Source organism: Tachypleus tridentatus, chromosome 1 (genome assembly GCF_004210375.1).
Source record: "Tachypleus tridentatus isolate NWPU-2018 chromosome 1, ASM421037v1, whole genome shotgun sequence".
In the NCBI taxonomy this organism is placed as follows: Eukaryota; Metazoa; Arthropoda; class Merostomata; order Xiphosura; family Limulidae; genus Tachypleus; species Tachypleus tridentatus.
In genome coordinates, this window is record NC_134825.1 from 102,228,311 (window position 1) to 102,249,564 (window position 21,254).

Below are 21,254 nucleotides of genomic sequence, written 5' to 3' on the forward strand. Positions count from 1 at the left end.
GGTCAGGTAATATATATCAAGCTGTTAATAACACTAAGATGGAGTGGTCTTAACTAAGAACACATTTCAAACTAATCACTAACAGTATGATGTTCAGGTAATGTATGTCAAACCATTGTTACCAACAGTATGGTGATCAAATAATGTATACCAGACTGTTACTACCACTAAGGTGTTATTATCTAAGTATTTCAAGTTGCTTTTTTTGATAACTTTTAAAGTTGTGTTACATATATCAGGCTGTATATTTTCCATTCCCAATGGTATTGTTTTATGAATATTTAACTTTTTTTAAGGTACAAAGAGTAGGCACATTTGATTGATAGTCTCAAAACATAGATGCAGCCTAGCTTATTAATTACTGTAATCTACAGCTTTAGTACTGACATCTTTTGAAATCTTTTTTTAAGGAAGTGATACACAGATTGTAATACTTTTATTTTTGTATAAACGGTACTTAAGAATAATATTGCATCCTGTAGAATGGTTTTAGTTTTTATATCTTATCATATTTAACAAGCAAATGATTGTTTTATATTTACTAATTTCACATCTTCATTCAGTAAATGTGAGTAGCTTTGTTTCTTTACAGAAGTATGAATTATTGAAAACTGAAGAAATACCTCAGCTTGAAAATTCCCAGTTTTCTCCAAAGGTTATAAAAGATATTGCACAAAATATTCTGTCATTTCTGAAATCAAATGCTACAAAAAGTGGACATACGTATTGGTTGTTTAAGGGTATGGATATCTTTTGAAGTCAAAAGGAAGGACAGTCAAGTGTCATCTTATAGGTTTAAAAAAATAGATATAAGTTATTGTAATAAGTTGACTTAATGAATTGTATTAATTTCTGGAACTGGTGAAACATTATTCGAGTTTATTTTGAATTTCGTGCAAAGCTACTCGAAGGCTATCTGCGCTGAAACATTATTTAAACTATAAATAATAATAATAATAATAATTATAATCAGTTAGAGAAGATCGAATTCATAGTATCTCTCCATATTTCAAAACACTGATTTTTAGGAGAATTTATTTAACTAGTGAGTGTAATTTAAAATTTTTAGCTTATTTAAATAAGAAAATTACAATATTTAAAGTTACTCTAAAAAGTTAAGAATGAGCTTATTTTAGGAAATCAGATTCTTGTGTGAATTCATTTTACTTAACTTTTTCACATATTTTTAATGTACCGTTTTTATTCATTCAAAATAATAGAATATCAATAAAGGTAGTTTTAACTGTCTAAATAACATATTCTTTGACTTTGCACATATTTCTATGTTTTTGTTCTAATTAAGAAGCTTAAATATTAAAAAGTAAGGTAAACTGGATTTTTCAGTACTAGGTTATAAGTCTTAATTTGTAAAATGTTTGCATTTCTTCTGCATGGAAAGGAAACAAAACCATATATATATTTTATGTAGGGAAGAATGATGATGTAGTCAAACTTTATGATTTGACAACTCTCTGTGATGATTTGATGGATGATCCATCACAAAATCCTTTCAAACTTCCTGTGGCAATGCTGCTTTACAAAGTAGCTCGTAACATGAAGGAGTCTGCTGATGACGGACATAAGGAAGGAACCATTTGTAAGCTGCTTAAAAACTGTTTGACACTTCTTGATGGAGAAAAACAACCACAAGTAAGACGTTTAGAGAAAATGGTAATATTCTTATTGTAAACAAATAGTTTGCAAAAACACTTAATATTAATACATATTTGCTGTTGTAAAATTTTTCATATTTTCGATATTGGCTTTATGAGCATCTCAAATTTGACTGTGTAATTTTGATTTAATTTGCATAGTTGCAGTTATTACCCCTTTCTGCACTAAAATGGGTATTTATACTCTGATTTTTTCCATTTTTGCAGTGGAAATATTTAATTGAAATATATTAATTTTAGAATAAATTTACTAAGTAGTATTTAATTTTGGCTTAAAAATTATTCTTTGATTTAGTTTCACTGCCATTTTTTGTCATGAAATTTTCCAAAAGAATTATGGTGATACAATATTAAAACAACATAAAGTACTTCATTTTTTCTTAGAATTTACATCATTTTTAATGTTTGTAAGAAAGTTCCAATTTATATATCCAGTTGGTTTCAATTTCTTTGATTTTTGTTAATATACTTCTTTTCATACTTTATTTTGATGATTGCAGTAATAATCTGTTGTCCCTTGCCAGTACAGTGGTATATCTACAGATTTACAACTCTAAAATCGGGGGTTGAGTTCCCCTTGGTGGACTAGGCAGATAGCCCAGTGTGGCTTTGATATAAAAAAAACAAAAAAAAAAACACAATAATCTGTTATGGCCAGGTTTGGATTAAAATCTTTATAGAGCCAAAGCACTGAAAAGATTATGGTACCCCATATATATGTAATTTAAAATAAAAATATTAAACCATAAAATAAATTTTCATCTTTCAAAATAAAACAAAATTTAGATGTATGATAAAATTAAAATAGCTTATTTGTAGATTTACTGATTGCAAAATATTGATCAATGCATACCTGGTTCAGGTGAGGATAAATAATAAAAAGAGAACAGAAATGGGAGAAGAGTGTTTGGTGTAGTGTAAGGAAGTCTATCAAATGTTTGATTTTTCCCATGATCACTATTTCTATGATTTCTTTGAAATATTAAATATCAAATTATTTAAAAGAAAGTGTTTTTTTTGTTTGTGCTTTGCTGGTGCCCTAAGCATGTCCTTAGTCTGTCTATTGGGTAATCCAGGATTGCTGATGGTTATAAGTCATAAGAAAAAAAAGTTCAGAAATTGACAAAGGTTTATCAGATATATAGGACCTTACCTTTACAAAATAGCATAAGGCCTGACTTGATAACAGTACTTTTGTTAAGAAATTTCATGGTTAAGATTATTTATTAGATGTAAATTTTAGTTTCTGTTAAATAAATAATAAGATATTTATATGCATTGTTTGAATATGATAAACTTTCTAATCAGTAGTTAAAGGTTTATCTAAATATTTCATTGTCACCTACTCTATTTTTGTTAAGAAATTTCTTAGTTGAAATAAATTTATATCTAATAAATATAGTTTCTGTTCAGTAAATAAGATATTTATATGCATTGTTTGAATATAATAAACTTACTAATAATAATCGGTTGCTAAGGGTTTATCTGAATATTTCATTGTCACCTATTATATTCTCTGAATTTTAATATGCTTACCTAATTTTTTTTGTTCGAGAGAGATTCTGGAGCTTTCAAAGAAATTTGCTTTACAACTAATAATTTCAGTAACAGAATTAGCATTAAAAAAAAACTGAAACATTCCTAGATCTATGGCTTATTTCTAAGTTTTCAAAGCTCTCCATTATATGTTTCTGTTGTTCATGTTCTGTTGTTCTGAGGTACATGTAATCGTTTTCCATAAAAGTCATAAATTAATTATCACATTATTTTATTGACACTATAGTAATGGTAATATAATTTGCCCTACTTAACACTTAAAATTTTATCTGTAGCTGTTTTCAAAACAAAGCTCAAGTTGTTTGTGAGGGTCCATGCTTTGAGATCTTGAAAGAGTTGAGAAGCAAAGGGTGTACTAATAAAATTAGTGAAAGAGAACAAAAATTATGGGAGAATTAATACATGAATAATTAGGTTCTCAGGCAATAATATCGTAGTGAATAAACCTGTACTTTGAGATGAACAGGGAAGTTGGAAAAAAAAAAATCAGTATATATTGTTTGCAGTTGAAACTACTGGGCTGTCTAGAAGTGCAAGTTTGAACATGTTTCATTTGTCATTGTGATTTATACTAACCAAATGTTAGAAAAAGACCTAATTATTTTAAAGTTATTTCTGACTTAAAATTGTTGAAAAAGAGTTAAATATCTTGATAAAAAAATGGTGTGCATAATGAAACATTTTAAACATGCATGTGAGTGTATTCAGGTATTTTTTGCATTTTAATTATTTTGGACTTTTCATAAGAATATTGGTTCTAGTTTGGTTTTGGTTTTCCAGCTTATGATGTGAAAAACAAGTGTTTTTGTATTGTAGGTTGAAAGCATGATCTTAATTTCTGTTGAAATTGCATAGGTAGTAACATCTGTCCACTACTTGTTGTCTGATGTGTATATATCCAGTGATCTTGATCCAAGCACAATTGTTGAACAATATTCCTCTGAAGGAAGTGAGAAATCTCATATTCAAGAAGAAGACTCTGACGAGGATCGACCAACCAGTCCTTCTGTAGAGGTTAAAACTCTATGTTATCCTCACCATTATCGACAGTTTGAATTCAATAATAAAGATGTGCCACATATTGTGAAAAACTGGGATGAGCGATGTCATCTTTCCCTGACTCATGTTGTTGAAGGACTAAATTGTGTTTATAAAGCATTTCAGAATTCAGCCTCAACTAGAAATGAAATGGATGATGTCACCTCTAGAGATAAAGGTATGCCTGGAATATCAGAAGAAAAGATAACAATGGCTAATCCATACAGCCCAATTCCTCTCCATTATTCTCCATTGAAGGGAACTTTAGAGCTTGTTACTCAAGAAAAGAACAAAAACAAATCTTCTGATCTACAAGGGTCACAGCATTCTCAATCTGATGTAGGCAATCTGAGGTCTACAAAAAATAATGAAATAACACCTCTGTCTTCCAACAGCTTACTTGACTGGAAGGCATGTAATAAAGTCATGTTATATCAGAAAGCTGCTCAAGTTTACTGTGTCTTAGCTGAAGCTTCAAATGGAGCACAGAAGTTTGGTCAAGCTTTGAAAGAGGTTAAGCTTGGAATTCTTTGTTGTGGTAAGTTTTATATAAAGTGTGATATTTTTTAAGATATAAACCTACAATATACTAAGTTCTTAGGAATATGTTGTAATCAGATTAGTTTGTTATACCATTGCAAATAACATAGTGATTATAAACAAAACATAACCAATATCTGAAATGATCATATCTTAAAAAAAAAAAAGTTATAGAAGAAAGAACAGCCATGTGAAGGCATAATGAGAATCAAGTTTCATTTAGAAGATTGAATGTGATATGTGTTTAAAGCCAAACAATACTGGTACATAAATTTTCTTTTTATTATAAACTAGTATTGCTTTTATTTCTCTTTTTCAAATTGTACAAGATTAATGATTTGAATAAAATGTGTGTTAATGTGCAAATAAAGCAAACATTCTTCAGAGCAGATGATGCTTGCTGTAGCTTCATTTAAAGATAGGTATGATTGAATATTATGGAAAGCATATAGAACTCTTCTGTGTGAAGTTTTGAAACATCATGTATAATGTTTAATGTTTTTCACAAGTATCCACAGTATTTGTAAAAATGGTCATAACCAAACTGTACCATGCTATGTAAACATAATTTGGTACAGATTATTGTTGTTAGGCTTAAGTGTTTGTATTCTCTTATTCAGTTTTTATTTATTTATTTTTATCATAAGTTATAACAATGAGTATTCAAATAGGACTAATACTTGACTAATCCATAAGGAAATATGTAAAAAAAAAAAAAGGGGCCTATAACATAAACATGTACTTTTATATACAAGTTCCTGAATTGAATCCCAGTTGTTTGAATTATCATATACAACTGTCTTAATATACAACTTTCTTGCACAAAACTTGTGAGGAACATATTGGACGTATTATCATGGTCATGGGTCAAAGGCCATGCAATAGTGTTTGTTGACTTACAATTAAATTGATTCCAAACTTACTGACAAATTCATAAAATAGTAGTTCAATAACAAATTGTAGATTATAATTCAAACTTTAATGTTATATATGAGTCAATTTCTTAATTTAAAAGTAAATATTGAAAGAACACCTAAGTATAGATTTTAGTGAGTCACTTAGTATTTTGAGATTACAAACATCTAATTTTAAACAGTGATGCATTCAACATACTAAGTCTAGTTTTGTACAAATTAGGAGCACAAATTACCAATAATGACAAGCTAGAATATAAATTTAGAATCTTTTATCTTTTTATTTTGCTGAGATATGGCTAATGTATTGAATCAAACACAGTTGGCCCCATTCACCCGTATATACACTTCAGTATATGACATTTGAATACCAAGTTGACAGCTTCGAATGTTCCCCTTTCGGACCAAGATTACAAGAAGGTAGATCAGGTCTTTAGACTGCTTGAAGTTTATTTTTTTAAATATAAGTACATCTTAGGTACTAAGCTTAATAAATTATAGTGGAATTCTGTGGTATCAGTATAGTTTTTATTTTTTGTTATTCAGCTGTATATATATATAAATCCTAAAGAAAAATTTTATCTGTCCTCCATGTGTGAAAATATAAAAAGCTTAGTAGCAACCTATGTCCAGCAGCTGCTGAGTTCAAAGGTTGTAGCAAGAAGAGATGATTGTTTGCTTTATTTCTTCATTTATTGTTCTATATTTTAAGAAAAATAAATTTAATAATTTATTTCTAAATAATAATAATATACAGTATAATAATTGAAATGTGACTGCATATTCCAAAACACTAGTCCACTAAAACGTAGTCAAGACGGGGAAGGCTAAAGGTTAGTCTTGTATTACTGGATACATAACATGAGTGTATGTGCATCACATCAAGGAAAGCTATGTAATGTTAGCTAGACATGACTGGAAGGTCAATATTAAAAGAAAAAAATGTAAATATATAGAGTTATGAGACTAAAGCTACTTAGGCTAAACATTTATATTTTCCTGTTATAATATGAAGTCATTTTAGTATGAAAAAGCATAATTTATATTTATTTCTTAATTTTTTTATGATAGTTATGAGGTTGGTCAAGTGACAGAACCCATAGAGCTAGAATATAGAAAATAGTTTTCCTGAAAACAAATGTTTGAAATGTTTTAAGAGGTTTTAGAAAATATGCAAATATTTGAAATTTTGTAATTTTTACTGAAAGTCTACCAAATTGTGTGAAGATACACATTCTGTATCAAAAATTATGGTGCAGATACTTAATTTGTGCAAGTGTGTAGATGAACTTGTGTATTTTACACTTAGCCTGCCATCAGAGGGTCATAAGAAAGTTTTTTTTGTTAAATGAGAAATTCCTCATCTCGCTTTTTCATTTACAGGAAATTAACATTTTATTAATGAAAGTATTACACACAGAAAAATTACTGTTATTTCAGTCTATTAAAGTAGTTTGTGGAGAAAGTGGCTAAATCTGTAATAATCCAAAAATTGAGTAATTATGAATGAACGTGAAAGTAATTACACTGTAATGGCTAACATTTCAACCAAACCACTTTCATCAGGTCTGTGGTACATTTATAGGTGCTGTGCGGTTTATATAATTACACAGTAAAGTTGATTCATACATCTAACAATTTCAAAGTATTCATCATGATGTACAGAAAGTTGTTATTCATATTAAAATAATTGTTAATGTCTGATTTTTTTAAAACAGTTGACATTTTTTCATATATAACATTTAGTGATGCTTGGTAACTGACATTATACCAATGTTATTTTTCTTAATTTTTTCATTTCTATTCACAGAACGAGCACAGCAGCTAGTGGAAAGCTATGGAAAAGATTGCCCCCAAGAGCCTCTAGCTTATCACCTTGGTTTGGCTGGTGACATACACTTGATGCTACCTCAGGGGTCGGCTTTGAGAGCTCATCAAGAAGATTTTCTCAATTTAGGAACCGTGGATAAGCTAGTTTTAAATTTTCTGGAAAAAGATAAAATTGGTCAGCTAGGAAGTTAGTGAATATTGGATTGTTTTTATTGTTCAATAAGTGTTTGGACAACAACATGGGTTACATTCAGTTGTATCACTATTAAAGTAGTTTGTGGATAAAGTGGCTAAGTCTGTAATAATCCAAAAATTGAGTAATTATGAATGAACGTGAAAGTTTACTGATGTTTATGTAACTAAAATATTTGTTTAAAAAAAAAATAGAAATTTACCATTAGTTTACCAATAAAACTTTAAAAACATATAATTTATCACTTGAGTAAATCCAGTTATTTTTGTAGTTTTGACATACAAATTATCAATCTATAGACCACACTTTATTTGAATTTTATATACCATAGTAACTTGTTGATATTTTTGTTTGACACATGATTTGTTACAACTTATTCTTGGTATTTTAGGTCAGTGACCTTGATGTAATAAATCTGAAATGTAATCATTGTAGCATTTGATCTTAAATATGCTATTTAATTACGGTTTATTTTTACTCATTTTCAAGTCTGAATTTGTTCAAGAATAAACTTAAAAGATTTATCAAAATATTGATGTATACATATGTATGGTGTAACGTTATTGCACTAATTTCTTTTATAAGTTTTTCCAGAAGATGTGTTTTCATTTCTTACAGAGTATGATTGGGCCTATGGTTGGTCTCCTGATAAAGAGAGCAATCTTAACTTGAGTGTGCAGTGCTATCAAATCTCCTTAAATATGTGGTCTGGTGGACGTAGAGCTGGGTATGAAAGGCTAACCAAAAGACTTGGAAACATATGCAATGAGCTAGGTGTATTTCATATGAATAAAGCAATCCAACAATGGGAACAAACTGGTAACTTGAATTCCTAGGTTCCTTATTCTTGTCTACAGTTTGTTATGTAACAATATATTCTGCTACTTATTCTTATGGAGAGTTTGATATATAACAGTATATTATGTTCAAAAATTCATTCAGTGGGAATTGAAGTTTAATGATGAAGAACAGAATGATAGCAGTAACAAAGAACATTTGATATGTATATTTAGTAGCAAACATTTAATTCTTGGATGTTGTGGAAGTACATTTTTCATCTTCACCAAGATATATTGAGCATTTTAAATTATAGGTACAGATATTTTATAAAGTTTAAACATTCAGTAAAATTAATTAAAATACAAAATAAAAGTATGAAATAAATTAAGAGACAATCATCTAAACAAAGAATAGAATAATGCAACAATATTATGCAAGTATTTAGAACAGATTAATTCATAAATATTCCACTTGAAGATATTATATAACTAATGTGAAATATACTTTCCCTTACAAAAATGAAACATACAAGCTTTAATCACCAACAGTTTGAAGAATTACTCAAACTTGCTATCAAGGACAATCACTTTGTCTTCAATGGTTAGCTATATGACCAAAATAGATGGCATTGCAATGGGGTCACATTTAGGACCAACACTTGCTGACGCATATCTTTCTCACCATGAGCATCCTTGGTTAGACACCTGTTGTCCCCCTTAATACAAACTGGCATTATATAGACGATATGTTTTTACTCTTTAGAAGCTCTGTACACTTCAAATTTTTAAAGTAAATTTGAAATACCTTCACATTAATTTTATTTGTAAAAATGAAAAAAGATGGTAAATTGGCTTTTTTTTGATATCCAAGTCAGCATATTAGATAACCACTTCATACCATCTGTTTATTTAAAAAAAAATATATACAGACTTACATACCAAATTCAACAGTCTTATTTCAAATTCCTTTTAAACGCAACCTTATTTTCAACTTTCTCAATAGAACACATAACATCTGCTCTAACTACCTCCTTACATCTTAAGAACATCTTTTAATAAACAATGGCTATTCTATGCATTTTATTCAAGCTGTAATGTGAAAATTCTCACAATCCTTTGGTGTGTACGTGGGGATGAGACCTCCTAGGGAAGGTTCTGTTCTTTCAGTTTACCTCCTCTGGGATCTAAACATCCAACCAAGTGTTTGCTGTGTGTGGTGACCTGTGAAAGGGAGGAGAGGATCCTGCTGGTTGAAGGGTCCAACCCAAACACACCACCTTGGCCTTGAATTCCTGTAGATGGGCAGCCTTGGGGTGGCTCCCCTATGGTCAGTCAGCTGGTCCACTTTGGCTAGGGCCAACCAAGTACCAGTGTTGGATGTTCTCAACAGGTATCTGTTGCTGGTGTTTGGGTGTAGTGCCCATGAAACCCTGGCATGGCTGCAGTGTCCTTGTTTGGCATTGTAGTGTGTCACCTTGTAGGGCTCCATGGTGCATAGGGTCAGTGGGCACCAAAAAAATTTTTTTTTATTATGCATTTTTTGAATAAAAACTTAAAATAGTGAAAAAAACAGTCCATAGGTAAACGACCGTGTTTTGAAGATTCTTCAGCATCTGTAACATCTGTTGTACTTAATTTTCTTTTTCAAACAAACCTGTAGGGCAAATGTCTTCCATTTTCATTCAGAAGGGATAGAGAGACTTGCTGGCTCTTCAGAGTCAGTCAGAAAGCTTTGCTCCAGTGATATATTAGTAAAAACATCTATATCTCAACATAGTGAACTCCTTTTGCATTCAAAGGTGATTGGGGATATACCTATTGAAGTTATGCCTCGTGCTACTTTGAATTCGTCATGAGGATTTATAGTTAGGAGTAATTTGAAGAACATCTTCGAGTCAGAGATTCTCACTGGTTTCTCCACCCAAGGAGTTTCTGCAGTGAGGCGTATCTCCACTTGCAAGGATGGAATTATTATGCCTCATTTTAACATTTATGTCTCCATGCCCACCTGCCACCATCAAGGCAGGTTATCTTAATTGCAAGGTATGGCCATACATTCCAAATCCTCTCAGATTTTTCCAGTGTCAGCAGTTCAGTCACTCGAAGACATCATGTTGTGGCTCTCTGATGTGTGCTTATTGCAGTGGCAAGGACCATGATGCCTACGAGTGTGAAAGGGACCCTAATTGCATCAGTTGTAATGGCTCTCACCTGTCCTCCTTTCGTTCTTGCCCTAAATGGTTGGAACAAAAAGAAGTGCTGCGTTTGAAGATGATTCAAAATATTACTCACCCTGAGGTTCGAAAGTTGCTGTCCACCACTTCATCTCGGATGTATGCTGCTGCACTTTGTTCCACTACTACAGTGGGAGTGTGGACGGATCTCTCTGTGCCTCCAAAAGAATCATTCTTAAGCCAAATGTAAGGTCTTTTGACCTCCATGGATAAAACAGTTGATGAATGAACTTCAACACCCATCTCTGTCCTTAACATACATTCCACCCAACCCCAAGGTCCACTTCTTTTGGTTCTGGGTTGGTCATTTTCTTGGGTACATCCTCCCCCACCCCAAGATGCAAAACAATCATTCATTTATGCTCTTAGTTGCTGCAATCCTCTTCCAATAACAAAGACTTGCTCAATTGACCTAGGGCAGGATCCATGGAGTTCGATGGACCTTCCTCGAATAAAGACGGTAAAGAAAAAGATGTGGTCGTTAACAGAAGGGTTCTCCACCCAGTTCACCTACACATGAATAAAAATGGCTCCCTTGATACAATGGAGCTGTCAAGGTTTACATTCTTATCTGGATGATGCCAAAGCACTAACTACTTCCTACCATCCTGTATTTCTTTCCTTACATTTCTTACAGTCACCTTTCAGCAGTTTTCTTTATACAGAAATGGCAGGCTTTGTGATGGACGAGTGCATGGAGAGATGGCATTGTTGATTGATCAGCATGTGCCCAACCTGTCTTTGCCACTTGACACACCCTTTGAGGCTGTAGCCATCTGTGTTTCCTTGGTTCGTACCATCACTGTTTGCCCTCTCTCTGCGTTCCCAAGAGAGACCTATGATCAGTTGGCCTTGATGCTGTCAGTGAACAGTTGCTGTCTCTCTTTATAATCCATGGAGACTTTAATAGACATCATCCCCTCTGGTGAAGTGCTGATATTGATGGGGGAGGGCTTGCTTTGTAGAGTGTATGCTCTCGGATCACAACCTTTCTCTTTTCAATAGTGGTTCTTCTACTTATTTTCATGCACCTAGTCACTCCTTTACTGCTATTGATCCCTCAATTTGCTCCTATTCACTATTCTCCCACTTTTCATGGAGGGTTGACAGTAACCCACAAGGCAGTGATCATTTTCCTATAATTTTGAGAGAGAATGGCTATGGTAGATGCCATATGACTCGTATGCCCAGGTGGAAACTTGATCTTGCCATCATATGTAAGCCATCATAGACGACTCTGTGGCAGCAGTAACTGACTGTTATAGAGGTAGTTGCTTAATGTATTCCTAAAACCTTGACACATTTTCCACTGCATTTTCATCCATGGTTGAATCCTGCCTGACACATGGCATGGAATGCTCAGAAACTGGCCTGGGCTTCTTTTCATAGGCATCCCACACTCTTGCACCACATCACTTTCCAGCAGGCCTGTGCGCGTGCTCCATGGGTAAGGCATCAAAGCCAGAAGGAATCTTGGATTAAGTTCACAACTGGAGTATCTTCTACCACCAGTTCCAAAGTCATGTGGGACAAGATCAATAGGTCAGTGGGCAATATAATTCTGTTTCTTTTTCGATCTTGCTCTCTGATGGCCAGGATGTCGCTGATACCTTGAGCATCACTGATACTCTAGGTGAAAGCTTTTGCCAGGTATCTAACACTTCCACTTCATCCTCCATATTTTTAGCCATTAAGACTTGGGCTGAGTGATCTCCTCTTTCTCTTTAATCTGATTGTCTCTGTGACTATAATCTTTCCTTCACACTGGTGGAACTCAAATTGGCCCCTCAATTGTCTGGCAGTACATTGCAAAATGCTGTGCATCTATCTTCTGCTTCTCTTGCTATTCTTCTGTTTGTTTGTAACTGGATCTGGAAGGAGAATGTTTTTCCTGATGCTTGGTGCCAGGCTATTGTCCTACCTTTCTCTAAGCCTAGGAAGGATCTCAAGATTCCTTGAAACTACTGTCCAGTTGCTTTGAGCTGTCTTTGTATGACTTTAAAGATGATGGTTAATGCTTATCTTTCCTCCTTTCACCCACCCTGTGTGGGTTCTCCACCATGGACCACCTGATTCGACTTGAAACATCAATCACAGAAGCCTTTCTTAAATGACAACATCTTGTATCAATATTCCTTGACACTGAGAAGGCTTATAATACAACATGCAAGTATGGCATTTTGTGAAACCTCCATTTATATGGGTTGCATTTTTATTAAAGTTTTTTTAATTGACAAGTGATTCCAAGTTTGCACAAGTTCGACACTTCCCGTTTTTTCTACAGGAACTTGAAGTCCCTCAGGGCTATGTTTTTAGTGTCACACTTTTCAGCATAAAGATTATTGTCATCACTGAACAACTCCCTCTTACTATTGCAAACAGGATCTCTGTCAACGACTTTCACATCTCATGTCAGTCGTCAAACATTAGGTACATTGAGTGGCAGCGACAGACTGCTCTCAATCGTTTACTGAAGTGGACCACAGCAGATGGCTTTAACTTCTCTCTCTCTCTAAAACTGTTTGCATGCACTTTTGCCACCAATGGGGTATTCACCCTGATCCTGAACTCTGTTTCAGGGACCACAAGTAGCACAACTTCACCGATACAAAGTTCTTGGGGCTTATCTTTGACCTTAAGCTGACCTTTATACCACACACCAATTAGCTATGGGTCAAATGTACGAGAGCACTGAACATCCTCCATGTACTCTCTTCCACCATTTGGGGAGAAGATCAATGTTCTATGCTAAAGATATATCGTGCTCTTACTCAATCGAAACTTGACTATGGATCACTGGTCTTTGGCTCTGGTAGACCATTGGCTTTAAAGATGCTGGACTCTATTCTTCATCAAGGACTTTGGCTCTGCACTGGGACTTTCTGCACTTCCCCAGTTCAGAGCTTATACATATGGTCTCATGAACCTTCTTTGCACCTCTGCTGTTGCAGCTGTCTTCACTATATGCTTCGAAACTTTGTTCCTTACCAAAGCATCCCACCTAGGGTTGTGTTTTCCTTCCTCAGTGGGCCATACTTTCTGAGAATAGATGATCTGCCATTGCTCCTTTTGGCCTTCGTATCCAGGTGCAGTTGAATGAGTTGGTTCTGTCCTTGGATAAAATTGCTGTATCTACTGGTCAACCCATCTCATCATGGGTTCTTACAGTCCCCAAATGTGACCTATCTTTAAGTCATCTGAGATAAGCAGATACTCCTGATTGGAAATACTGTCTGTTATTTGCTGAACATCTTTAGAACGATCCTTCCATTCCTATTTATACAGATGGTTCAAAATCAGGTGATTGTGTGAGTTCTGCTATGGTTTATTGTGGTTTAGTGGTTGTGCGCAGAATCCCGTCTACATCTTCCGTGTTCTTTGCTGATCTGTATGCCATTTCTCTTGCTCTGGATCACATAGAAGCTGAGCAGTACTCAAATTGCACAATTTATACTGACTCTCTTAGTTCTCTACTGGCCCTGGAATTGCTTCATATTAGTTCACACCCTGTTCTCGCAGATATTCAAAACCGACTGGCCCAGTTATCTTTAACATCTACTTCTATGCAGGTTTTCTGGACACTGGGCCTTGTTGGTATTCATGGGAATGAGCTCACTGACACCTCAGCTAAATCTATCTGCTTTGGCACTGTCACTGCTGTGCCTGTTCCATACATGGACTATGGTTCTGTATTCAGGGCTCTGCTCTGTGCCAGTTGGCAGTCGACTTGGAATGAACAATGTGAGAACAAGTTTTTCCAAATAAAACCCTATATTGGATTTTGACTGTCTTGCTTTCATAAGGATCGGAAAGAATATGTTGTAACTAGACTACACATTGGTCACAGTTTTTTAACTCATCGTTTTATTTTATCTGGAACTGATGCACCAATTAGTTGTCTGTGTAACACTCAGGTCACAATAAGCTACATTTTACTTTCTTGCCGTCGTTATGACTCTCAACGACATCACCATTTTAAACATGTTCTGTCCCAAGGATTATCCGTAACATCAGATGGTGTTATTGGTGATGGTGACACTGTCCACCTTGGAAATGTTTATTTTTTTTAAAGGCCATTAATCTTTTAATGTTATTTGAGTTTTTTAATTTATACATTAGACCCTTTTTAATGTGATTCCCTTTTAAGAATCAAAGTACATCTAGGTCGATTTGAAATTAGAAAATGATAGTAATGTCAAATAACTTGAAACCAGGACTGGAAAGGTCAACTTCAGGTGTGTAATGCTGCTGTTTGAAGTACCTGTTATTCATCCTGGTTTGTTATAATAATTAACATTTTGCTATAAATCTTTTAAAACTTGTATTACTTTCTTAAAATGGCCATAATATCAAATAACTCAACCAGGACTGGAAAGGCCAACTTCAGGTGACTAATGCTGATTTTTGAACTTACCTCTTTACAGAAGTTCCAACTACTGAAGCCTGCAAGATAGCCTTAGAACTCTATCTCCGAGACCCTAACCCAACTATAGACATTCCCAGCAACCAATTAGCAACCCTCATAGAATTCACCACGATAAAGACAAACTTCATGTTCAACAACCACAACTATATACAAACAAATGGCCTAAGCATGGGCAACCCAGTATCACCAGTTCTAGCCAATATTTTTATGACACAAGTTGAAACACAAGCAATTAACACAGCATTACATCCACCACTATACTGGTACAGATGTGTAGATGACACGGTTGCAGGATTCAGATCTACAGAACACACACTTAATTTTTTCAATCACATTAACTCTATACATCCCAACATTAACTTCACATGTGAACAGGAAGAAAGCAATCAAATATCATTTCTTAACCTCAAAATTACAAGAACCGACACGCAATTTAAAATGGAAATCCACCGAAAAATCACCCATACTGGACTATATATTCCTTGGGACTCAGCACATGAAACAAAACAAAAACTCAACATAATAAGAAACCAAATAAATACAGCCATAAAACTATGCTCACCAGATAAAATCAATGATGAATTAGACAAAATAAAACAATACTTCATCAACATCAACAAGTTTCCTCCACAAACCATAGAAAACATTATACGCATACACCTAGACAAAAAGAAAAATCAACCAACGAAAGTAAATAGATCTCGCGAATCAAAAAATTACGAAACCATATACTGCTGCACACCATATATTCCCGACATCAGCAGACAAATAACCAACATTTGGCAAAAACTAGTAACAAAATATGACATTTCAGTTAATACCAAATTTATTCAAAAACCAGGCACAAAACTGAGGTCTATACTATGTAAAAACTACACTGACAAACACCACACCAACATTATTTGTAAAATACAATGTGATAACTGCCATGACTTCTATATTGGAGAAACAAATAGAAAAATGGAAACCAGATTCAAAGAACATAAAAAGTCACCTTTACACGTTTTCAAACACTGCAAGTCAAACACAACATAACCATAGAAAACACTCAAATACTAACTAAAGAAACATAAACGCAAAATTAAAGAAGCCTTACTTATACAACAACTTAAACCCAAAATAAACCAATATAAAGGAGCGCCTTTATACCTATATTAAATATAATAAAATAAAATTATATATTCAAACATCTAACACTGCCCTCTACATTCTGACACTCAGTTACACAACCCCTTTTAAACATGTGGTCAGCTTCCTGTCAGTTACCTTTTTCTTTCTTTGTGAACCTGACGATGACTGAAGAAGGTCGAAACGTTGTTCGCTCTTCTACATAAAATATTTTCTCAACCCAAACGAGCTGTTTTTGCATATATATTTGAACTTACCTGTTAGTCTTTCTGGTGAGTTATGATAATTAGTTATGCTACAGAAAGTCCTTTACAACTTGTATTACTGTTTTCTCTTACTACTTTCGACTAGATGTAAAAATTGGATTTCATTATATTTATATTTTTAATTCAAAAATTAAACTTTTTGTTTTGTTTTACCTTAATTTCCTTTTATGAATTTTAACAATTTTACTTTAATTTTAACTTTTTACTGGATTTTGGTGCAGATAGCCTAGTTGCTTTGCACCATAGAACACCAAACCAACCAACCAAATCTTACTCAAAAATTTGAACCCCCAAACAAAACATATGCTATTGATAAATACCCCTAAAGACTGATCATTCCTTTTTGGGTAAGCAAAATTTCATACTGAAATCACACATTTTATAAATAAATAAAATGTTTTATCAACAAGTTCAACTAGAAATGACATTTAAATCACCATCCAAATTACAAATGTTATTCCAATCTATGGACCTGTTACCTACCCTTGTGCTGCATTTCAGGATAATACATAAATACACATGTAGAGGTTGTAATGTGACTTACATTGGCTAAACAATATGGCAGTTAAACCTGCGAGCCTACAAACATATGAGAGTATCAAGCAGAACTGGAAAAAATTATCAAATTCTCCAGACTTTACAATTCTCGCACAGTGAAAACACTGACCACTCTGTTTTAATTATGAATTTTTTAAAGTAATCTCTTCTGGATCATCAGATAGTAAAGGTAAAATTCAAGAATATTTGTTTTAAATTAACTCCCAAATTTAAGTAATAACACAACTTTACTCCAATTGAGTTTGTAATAAACTCTTATGATATCATTGCAATATTCTGTTCCTTGTTTATTTGACTCTTGATATATTTTTTTATATATTTTATTATTTTGTGTTTAATTACTTTTATAAATTTTTTACATTTTATAAAATGTAAGTACCTAGTAATTTACCATGTTCATTATATCTTGCTGGAAATGGAATATGTATATTCTGAAACATCCAAGTATTAAATGTTTGTTTACTGATCATACACATGTCAAATGGTCATTGTTGCTGCTGTCATCCTGTTCACCATTATATTATATTCTATTATTGTCATGTAGTGTGTAATACAAAAATGTTCCATTCATTATTTTCATATACAATTTAATATATATAACATAATATTGTTAATTTTCTAAAGATCACCAATACAAAATATTTTGTTTTTCAGAGTTATTAAAATTTCTCTAGGTGAGAAAATATAATTAATCACAAATTTATAATAATAATTATGATTAGCTGTAGTTAAAAAAATTAAATAACTTTGTTTCCTATCTAATTAAAAAGAAATTACATTTAATTATGATAATTTTGTAGGTATTAAAACTAGTATAATAAAAAATAAAAACATGGTGTTTTGCAGGTCATACTTTTGAAAATATTGAGGAACTTTTCGATAAAAGTTTCAAGTTTTTGCAGCAAGGCATAACAGCTTTTGAATCTGTTAATGATATTCAAAACATTGCTTTACTGAACTCAAACACTGGTCGTTTAATGAGACTTAATGCACATGTACAGGCTCCTTATGACAATGGTGGTGGACGAAAAGAGGTTTCCCTGCAAGAACAGTATTACCATAAAATGGTAGATGGTTTTACTATTGAAAAATAACTGCTGTGAAGTTAAGAATTTTTGAGTAGTTAAATTAAAATTAATTCTTGAGGTCTCTTATAGTTGGGTATTCTGATTAAAAGTTGCTTTGTGTAAATCTTTTTTTTCATTTAAACAACAAATTTTCTATCCTTATTTTGCAAAGTATATAAAAATTGCATTACGCCATGGCTAGAACTATGCTACAAATAACCTTAAATTTCAGTGAAAGTTATTTTTAGCAGGTTAATTGTTTTGTGTTAAATTATTTGTCCAAAGTCATACTTAACTGTTTTAAATTAGAATATTTGAAACGTTATTTGAAATTTTAAAAATGAGTGAAGTAAAGAAGGATGCATAACAATAAGTCAGGGTATTTGGATTGTAGAAAAATTATATATGTGTCTAAAATTCTACACCACGTATAAATATTTTTCTCTTGATAATAATTAATAAGTAAAGAGTTCATATTTATAATGTTCTAAAACCAATTGGTTAATTATTTATATATATCCAATTCTTTTTTTTATTGTGTATTTTTTCAGGCCATAAAATACTACAAGAAATCTTTAGATGTTTTAGGATCTCGGGACCAGTATCAACAAGTTTGGGATACAGTTTGCTGGGAATTATCAACTGCTTATTTTTCTTTTGCATGTCTTCTTCAAGATTATGCACCTTTGTCTCTCCACGCTCAAGAAAAAGTGGGTGGTATTTGTTTTCAAATAGTGATATTTTAAGTATGCTTTAAAAAAAATTGTTAAAGTGACTGGAGTCCTATTGTAGATGTTTACTGACTCATCTTATTTTTGACCTTTCTTATTTCACCTTGAAGTTTTTCCTCAACTGTTGCTGAGCCTTTACTCTGGGTCTTCGGATGATGAAAATGGACATCCCTCTTTTTCTCAGCATTGAGATATTACCTTCATTTTGTTCACAATGGTTTTTTATTATTCCATGCTTTGCTATTTGGTTTGGTGTCTGTACTCTATGCATTTTGTCAGTTGGTCAGGAACTTTGCATGATTTATTAAATCACATGGTCTGTAGTTTCACCAGTACATAAACAAGTGTCAGGCATCTCACAAACACACCCAGTTGTTTCTTCAAGAGGCAGCTTGAGTGGGTTAGCTGGTCAAGTTGAAGAAAGCCTTTCTTCTTTCACTGAAATACCTTATTGTCTGATGTTAAGGTTGTATTCTTCAGTTGTCAGTTAAAAGGCTTTTAATTCTTTATAGTGTAAATATATATTGTGTTGTTGGGCTTAGGACTCTTCTACAGTAGGTGTCTGCGACTTGTCGGCAATAAATTCTGTAGTATGCACCACACTTGTTTTCTAAATAATCTATATATATCAAACTATTTTAACATATTTACCACCAAATTCAGTAACAACAATGATCATAGGGATATTGTAAACACTGTATGGTTATCTTCTGATAAAAGGTCCAATCCACTGAGGCCTATTAAGTTGCTGTACAACTTCAGTTGACAAGCCAGACTGCCTTTCCTTATTTTTACCACACTAGTCTTCTGTCTATAATTCACTTGCAATGTGGCATGAGTTACCACAGTCATATATTGCTTTTTCCAGTAATTGTTTGGTTTTCTTTCTTAAAAGTATCCTCTGTTCCTTTTGTCAAATTCTCTCACAGGTTCAGTTGCTTTAAATCCATGCTTTAGTAGAATAAATTATTATTATTCTCATTTTCCACTGTTAGTCTTACCCTAACATATTAGTTAGGCCTATATTAATCATTAGGCCTATCACTTCTACCAAAGACAACCTCAGGCCAAATGTGTCTTCACAGTCACTTTATTCTCTTCTGTTGTCTTTGTCTGTCTGCTGTTTTCTGCTCATCTCATACTATTTTGATGTTTATTACAAATTATCTGAACTTTGTTATCAATATCAGTGAATTACGAACATAACTTGCAATAAACATTTGCTTTTCACTCTTATAATATTTATAATAAAAAAAATTTAAATGATCATAAAATACTTATTCACAAAATAAAATAAATAATAGCTATAATAAACAGTCTTAAATTGAGACACACATCCCTCTTCAAAAGAAATATTTATAATGTTTTTTTTGTCACTATATACTGTTACTTATAATCTACCTCAAATGAGTCTCCAATTTATTATGTTACGTATGTTAACACATCATGATTTCAAACACCCAAAATGTTTAATTTCAATTTAAAGTTAAGTGTATGTCTGTTTCAAATTTTTATAATATTTGCCAACAATATTGATATATACAATTTTCTTAACACAAATATATTTGAATATGCTAACAACAACAGAACTTATAATAATGATTATTACAAATAATATTTTAATAGAAAAGTTTTATAAACTATAGTCTTCAATCTGATCTGGAACAATTGTTTTGACAGTTCACAGAGAGAGAACTAAGTCTATGTTGATATACAGGTATACTTCTCTTGATGGCTAGCTAGCTTGAAGCACATACAAATCTTTCACTAACAATAATATATAATGTCCTTGGTCAAATATCTATTTTTTCAATTAATGAGCATTTATCACAGTTATAGCTCATGAGGTTAATAGTGTTGTGACTGTACTAAATCAATAACAGTATATCATTGTCTCTTTATGTGTTGCAATTTATAAACTTTAAAACAAGGTTCTAGAAAGATCAGTTGGTAATAATACTGGCAATCACTAGTATTTTACATGCACACATTGTACATTGTTGATTCTTATGCTTGAGAATCTTCTACAAATTAAGAGAAGAGGTGGAACTCTCACAATACATACATACATATATATAAATAAATAACAATATAAGTTACCTGCATTTCTAAATATGTATTAAATTGAAACAAAAATACATATTGAAATAACTATAGAATAGTAAATCTGTTACAATACAAAGATTATTCTTATTTCATCGATAACTTATCTTAGAATGTCTCATGTCCTCTCAGGCTGAGTAGGTCTTTATCTTTTGTAAGGAAGTCAAATTCATTGTTTTCAGATTCTGCTTTTATGAAAACCACATATTTCATGCCC

The 21,254-nt window shown here is 32.6% G+C and overlaps 1 protein-coding gene across 4 annotated transcripts in view; it reads left to right on the top strand.

The window, feature by feature from the left end:
* Positions 1-21,254, top strand: part of LOC143257180 (erythroid differentiation-related factor 1) — a 70,718-nt gene that overhangs the window by 43,790 nt on the left and 5,674 nt on the right. For 2 of the 4 annotated variants that reach the window (XM_076515553.1, XM_076515546.1), the window contains exons 11-17: positions 593-740; positions 1,430-1,671; positions 4,086-4,806; positions 7,533-7,739; positions 8,364-8,564; positions 17,983-18,203; positions 18,755-18,913. In XM_076515553.1, coding sequence (XP_076371668.1) covers positions 593-740; positions 1,430-1,671; positions 4,086-4,806; positions 7,533-7,739; positions 8,364-8,564; positions 17,983-18,203; positions 18,755-18,913 — 1,899 coding nt within the window. The remainder of the gene's footprint in view (positions 1-592; positions 741-1,429; positions 1,672-4,085; positions 4,807-7,532; positions 7,740-8,363; positions 8,565-17,982; positions 18,204-18,754; positions 18,914-21,254) is intronic. The other 2 variants (XM_076515569.1, XM_076515560.1) reach the window with 1 other exon arrangement.